Raw genomic sequence first — 6,715 nt, forward strand, 5'->3', positions numbered from 1 at the left:
ACAGACGTAAGTTTTTCTGCTTTCCAGTTTACATAACATTCAGTATAATAAAACAAATATTGCATGTAGTTGAGGGTAACATTGAAATTTTCACCCCTCTAGAAACCATTGTCAACCTCGGCTACGCCTCGGTTGACAATGGTTTGCTCGGGGCGAAAATTTTCAATGTTACCCTCAACTACATGCAATATTTATATAATATTACATATGTACAACAGTAACTTGATCCGAAGCGTCGGATCACGTCAAGCTGACAGGCGCGGATCATCAGATTAAACGAGACGCAAAGCGAACTTCAAACAAAATGTATGAATTGACTTTGATTGGGAATAACAATTTTCTCATTGGCTACCATTAAATAAACGCCGATTTAACGGTAGCAAATTATAACAAATGAGAAGATGGTTATTCCCAAAGTGAGTGCCCTTAAACCACCATGAACGTCCGCAGGGTCTGCGTATTCCCTAAATAAAGCTTTCAGATCAATCCTGATTCCGGTCTAAATTTCTCTGTGTTTTAGATATCTGACTCATCTTGTGAGGTCACCTACTCGCATGCCTCGTTTTCGTTCCGCCATAGGAACAGGTCTTTGAGTTCTGTGCGGAATTGGTCGAAAGATACGGTGTAGAAAACGATGTTAACCGAGGACCGAATGACAATCACCAGCAACGTCATCGACCACACCCCCTCATAAACGGCCTCACACGTGACCTGGAAAAGAGAGCAACGAAGATTGGAGTCAATCGATTCAAGTCAAAATATCGGATATTTTCAATATCATGTTACTATGGTTACAAATAGTTGTTTTGTAATATATTACACTTTAAGAGAGACTGCCTCTTTATAGCTAGTGAAATTTATTAATACAAGTTTCTACAATGTTGATACATTTATTAATACAATGTACACATTTACATAGATACTGTGTTTTTTGATAAACATATAATGTCAGTTATAATATATGTTGTTTTCCTTTCGCCGAACATAGGCCTAAATTTTGCAGCCCTTCACCAGCAGTGGTGACGTCTCCATATGAGTGAAAAATAACGTCCCGTTAAACAATATACAATCAATCAATCTTTTCCTTTTTTGATACTGTATGATTCTTTCGAATGTTTTTTCATGTATGAATACTTATATTAATACAGATTTCTTTCAATATGCGTGTACTATCTTTATGAGAGAGAGATGTGAAGAGGATTGGTATTTGTACTAGTAATAGGAAATAAAGCCGATAATTGACAAAACTATGTTGTAAACACGAATGACGAATTTACCTGGAAAAGCACCAGAGAGCACTGGGATACGCACTGCGCTGTGACGTGAAAGAGGGACGCGAATGAGAGATACAGAATCATGCGCGTTAGATCGGCATTGGGTCTCGTCAGCTTGGTGGTCTTCAGGTGCCGAATCATTTTAAAGTTCATAAAAACCAAAACAAAGCAAGCCAAATGCATGAAGAAAATACAGTTCAACCAGAAGTCATACTTCTGTGGCTCCTCATTCCGTACCAGAGCCGAGACATGGAGGGAATGCTTGACGTTTCTTGTGGGAGCGTATGTCAGGAAATACGGAATGTTGGAGAGGATGCAGAAGCAGGCTAACAGACCAGTGATAAGATGAACTCGTCTTTTGGTGCTCCAGGCCTAAAGTAAAGGATGTTCAGAAGTTAGCAAAACATAAATACAGAGTACTTTATGGATATAAGGTAAACGATTTTGCAAATGCTAAGAAATAGCCCTTAAAGAGAATGGATTCTTCTGATATTTATTGGACGCGTTAAGATGTTATATTTTGTCTGCAACAAATATAGAATGTATGCATTCTTTTGACACACAGAAAAGTGGGTGTGACGGGGTTGTTGTTTTTTTTTTCGGGGGGGGGGGTAAATTTTGGTCTTGGACATTTCAAGGTCACAATCTTTTCAAATTAAAGGTTTTAGGGACCGGTCAATATTTATTGGGGGGTTGGTTGGGACCGGTGCATTCCATATTTCCATTTCTAAAAAAACCATATGTCCTATCTTTTAAGAGTACAAAAAAGTTGCTGTCCTATATCAGGTGTGTAATTAAAAAGTGTGTGTCCTACCTAATAAATAGATATACATGTATATACATGCATGATTAAACAACATTTTTACGTCATTTTAAAAATCTCTGGAGTTCTTCAAAATTATCACTCAAATTTGTCTCTCCAACTATATCAGCTAAGGGATTCAAGCTCCTGAGAAACTTTTGTTTACTTTGTCATGTTTGTTCGGTAATTTGTCTTGTGAAGTTACAAATCTCATTATTTTCATCTTATTTTTTTCTTTTAGTTCAATTGTTGTTTAAAGTGCTACATTTTGCATATTTTTTAATTTACTGTTTTACTGAATTGTTGTCTCATGTACTTACATGTATTTTCACATCTCAGAATTCTCTATGAAAGGTGAAGATAACGAACAGTGATTAATCTCATAACTCCTGTAAGCAATACAAAATAGAGAGTTGTGCAAACACGGACCCCTGGATATACCAGAGGTGGGATCAGGTGTCGAGGAGGAGTAAGCACCCCTGTCGACCGGCCACACCCTCAGTGAACCTTATATTTTGATCATGTAAATGGAGTTATCCGTAGTTAAAATCAGTGTGCCAAGAACGGCCTACATGTAACACTCAATATGAAACAATTCAGATAGCATTTGACCCAATGATAGGTTGTAATGGCAAACTATCAAATTATTAAAGATGTGTTTAGACTTTAGTCTTAATTTTGTTACTTATTTTTAAGCACATGTTTTAATATTTAAAAAAAATTCAAAAGTCCAGTATTTTATTGCAAATTGCCTCTCGTATATTCAACTTGGACATGAAATAAAGCATGAGCACAATTCAGTATTATTGTTTAAAGGATAGTTGAATTAAAAGTTTAAAAGACTTTAAAATATTTTTTGTTCATTGATACATTTGCAAAAAAATATAGCTGTTCTATCAGTGTTGAAAATAAAAATAAAAAAGATGAAGTCCTATCAGTATGCAAGTCAAAATAAATGTGTGTCCTAATGCATTTTGCACCGGTCCCAACTCCTCAACCCCCAATAAATATTGACCGGTCTCTTAGAAATTCCATTAGTGGAGGTATAAATTGTATATACTTATGATTCATTACAAATCTAATTATCTGCATTAATTGCAGCATAATCACTATGTGTCAACATATTTCTGTTTGTTTGCAGAATTGATAAACACTGATACGTATAATACAACAGACCGAATGTCCTCTGATAATTTTAGACTTTTGCACATCGATCGTTATTTTTTGGTAAACTTTTGCTGCTTCCTTTTTTAAAGACTTTTTAAAAATAAAATAACTCTGGTATAATAAAATGCATGATGATATCAAAATAAAGTAGGGATATCGGATCATATAAGAAAGAGAAAATTATTTTCTCAAGTTTTTCCTTAGGAAAAGTGTAGGAATAGGGCATTTAAAATGGCGGTCCGAGGGGTTGCAAGTTAAAGATATTTTTTTTTTTAAATTACTATACCTTGTTATTTTTGTCAGTTACGACTTATCCCCTTATTCCCATAGCTTTTACACTCTTTCCTTGCTTTTGATGGAAACAAAAGTCAGTTCTTTCATTTTATTTTTTAAAATGAGGAATAAAGTAATGTATTTCTACGCCGTTGATTCATCGAAAATATAGTCCCCTATAATTCAAGTTCCGCAGATCCCATTTTTAGCGTTCAATGTTACATTTACAACTGTAGGTAAGGACAAATACTGCGGCGTCGTGACTCATTTATTTCATAACTGAAGAAAATACACGCACATATGACACATCATCTAATGTCTGAATGATGACGAGACGGTGACTTTCTTCTTATGAAACAAAACCATATTTCCACTATTGCTTAGTGCGAGTACATTAACTCAGAATATCAGTGAATTTTAAGATATATCTTTATAATTTTGATACGTTCTTCTTGCCCTGCAGTGTGGCAGTAAACGGTGCATAGAAAGTCAATGAGTAACATTTACTTACCGTAACTTTTAAGGGATGGCAGACGTGGATGTATCTGTCCACAGTGACACACACCGTCAACCAAAGACTGCCTGTGGCGACGACGCGGAAAATAGGGTAACCCACATAGGAATAGAAAGTTCTAAAATTCAGGGAGAACTGACGGAATGGTTCCATCTGGGTCACACTCTCCAGCAGAAAGTAGAGAAGAAGGACGAATAAGTCAACTAAAGACAGAAAGCTGAGGTAGCGTCTTGTAGAAGAGAACTGTAGGGATGTCCGCTTCCATACAACCAGAGACAAGATGTTTCCGGTAATTCCGGTGATGACAAAGATGGTTCCAATAAAGGAGCTAGACACCCAATGGAGCGTCTTAAGAATACTCTCTTCCTGGGACTCGGCGAAGCAAGCTGGGTCGTAGATGGTCGTGGTATTGTTCGGTGCACCTTCGGAATGTGGGAGAATGGAAATATTTTTGTTTAGCGTTACGTTGTCCATTTCTAAAGATTCCAGTTGTCTTAGATATGTGATTAAAACTTTATTGAAATACAACCTTATATACAGTTGGTCTTAATTAACACTTCTAAATGTCACCATTGTATAAGTAACATTTTTCCCTTTAGAAAGCTGCTTCAATCAACACAACAGAAACGGCATTTTCTAAATGTTCATGCAGGGGCGTAACATCAACCGTAGAGCAAAGCCCGGGCCTGCACATAGCGGTAGAACAAGCCCGGGCCTGTACATAATTTTCACCCATCCCCCAAAAAAAATTATGTCGTCTATGCTTTAAAAACAGAGTAGTTTACGCCTATATCCGCACTTTTCTGGTATGCTATTTCCATTCAGTTTAACGGTACAAGGTTACATCCTAAGGTAATGTACATCTGTCCTTCAAAAGTTGCCTAATTGGTGTGTACCCAGCCAGGACCAAATAAACAGTCCATGGTGACCCATGGTTCTTCAATGAACGGCGAGTTCTAGGCAAGGGTACAGAGCCCCAACAAAAATAAAGTACAATTATTGTTCATGCATATTTAAAAAAAAATATGAGTTACCATACCTATACTGGATTCCTAAACTACGTAAAAACCCTTAAAAACAAAGATAAATTGCTGGATCCAGTATGTATTCTACCAAGCCCCTATCTTTGCTCCTGACGAAAATATTAACAGCTGTGAAGGAGAAACTTCAAACTTACTGTGCGACTACATATGCCAGAAGTGGTGTTAATCAAATGTGGATTCTAAAATATTCTAAAGAACTTTTAGTAAACTTGAAATCGCAAAAAAATTTCCAAATCAATAACATTAAAACCTATGACTTTTCAACACTATACACGACCATTCCTCACGATAAATTAACGACTAGACTTTTTGACATTATAGACAGTTGCTTCTTCAATAAAAATGGAAAAAGGAAATATTCATATATATTGATCAGTGCCTGAATCAATATGAAGATAAAGAGCCATATTATGGCATTTCAGAATGCTTAAATCCGTTTTCGGCAGGGAGCTTTGCCCCGCCCCCTGAACCCCCTACCAGGGTCTTGCCCTGGACCCGCTGGGGACCTTAAGCAGACCCCTTGCGGCTCGGTGCCTACACTTTCATTTATCATTTGTTATGCCCCTGTTCGTGTCTACATATCCAATCATTGGATTTTTTCCACAATATTTGTTTTACTCAAATATGTCCTTAATGAAATGCATCTGTTAATCCTTCCCAGGCCATTGCGTTTTGTTGTACTTTGCAGGCTCGTGTTTGTAGATCCCTCGTGCAGGTTAAATAAGAATTTATACCACTGAATCAATTAATTAACAAAACATTCTCTTTTGAAAATAATAAGTAGATTCATAACTTAGAGGGCCATGGACACGATTTTGGTACAAAAAAAACTATTTAGATATTTAATTCATAATATGATAGCATTAGATTCATGTAAAACATAGCAACAAACCTAAATTTCAAAACTTGACGCAAAGATGTGTTTGAGACTTTCTAAACTTTTCATTTTGAAAACAATGCACAAGCCATGGTTTATATTCACATGTCACGTGACCCAACTACGAAGTTGACTGCTTCGATGGAAAAAGAAAATTTTAACCTATATAGAAATGAAAAAATGCATTAGATATACGTTTTAGAAGCCTCCACATGTGGTTTCGTGGCTATGAAAAGCGTGTTGACAAACACAATTGTGGAAGACGGATTTCATTTAAATACGAGGTATATCCTGTGTAAAAATGTTTGATCCACTTATCATTTAAAGATCTTTATTCTATAACAAAACACTGTCAATTCAATCGATCAAAAATCGTGCCCGAACTCCTGTGATAGTTCTCCCTACAACAACGTGTAAGCTCATTGTCAGATTTGAAATTCAAACCTACACTGAACTGAATATTTCAGTATTGTAGTTGCCAATCTACTTGAGTTTTACACTCAGCTCGAAAGTTTATTCGTTTCTTGCACCGTAAAGATTTAGTAACTGGCAAAATCAAGCATAATAAATGGAATTTCAAAGCATATTCTGATATGCAAATGACTCCTCACCATCTAAATAAATCTGATACATGTAAATTCAGTAACCTTTGGCTATCACCCTGGTTCACGTCGTTCTGAGATGTTACATAAAATCCGTAAAAGCATGTAAATCTTATTTCTTAATCATGCATTCTGTATATATATAATCACTCCTCGATTAACG

The 6,715-nt window shown here is 36.2% G+C and overlaps 1 protein-coding gene across 1 annotated transcript; it reads right to left on the reverse strand.

Annotated features, from left to right (window-relative positions):
* Positions 1 to 546: 546 nt before the first annotated feature.
* LOC125679787 (FMRFamide receptor-like) lies at positions 547 to 4,504 on the reverse strand. The gene is made up of 3 exons (XM_056153336.1): positions 4,028 to 4,504; positions 1,512 to 1,646; positions 547 to 711 (listed from the first exon to the last, which is right to left on the reverse strand). The coding sequence occupies exons 1-3, from the start codon at positions 4,502 to 4,504 to the stop codon at positions 547 to 549; spliced, it is 777 nt and encodes a 258-aa protein (XP_056009311.1).
* Between the last annotated feature and the right edge of the window lie 2,211 nt (positions 4,505 to 6,715).

This window comes from Ostrea edulis, chromosome 2, assembly GCF_947568905.1.
Source record: "Ostrea edulis chromosome 2, xbOstEdul1.1, whole genome shotgun sequence".
Classification (NCBI taxonomy): Eukaryota; Metazoa; Mollusca; class Bivalvia; order Ostreida; family Ostreidae; genus Ostrea; species Ostrea edulis.

What these genes read in the sequence shown, in the direction of transcription:
- LOC125679787 (XM_056153336.1), bottom strand. Translation starts at nt 4,504, where the DNA reads ATGGACAACGTAACGCTAAACAAAAATATTTCCATTCTCCCACATTCC. An exon ending in GCCATCCCTTAAAAGTTACG is followed by an intron (nt 1,647 to 4,027) that starts GTAAGTAAATGT and finishes CCTTTACTTTAG; the next exon opens with GCCTGGAGCACCAAAAGACG. An exon ending in CCCTCCATGTCTCGGCTCTG is followed by an intron (nt 712 to 1,511) that starts GTACGGAATGAG and finishes TCTCTTTTCCAG; the next exon opens with GTCACGTGTGAGGCCGTTTA.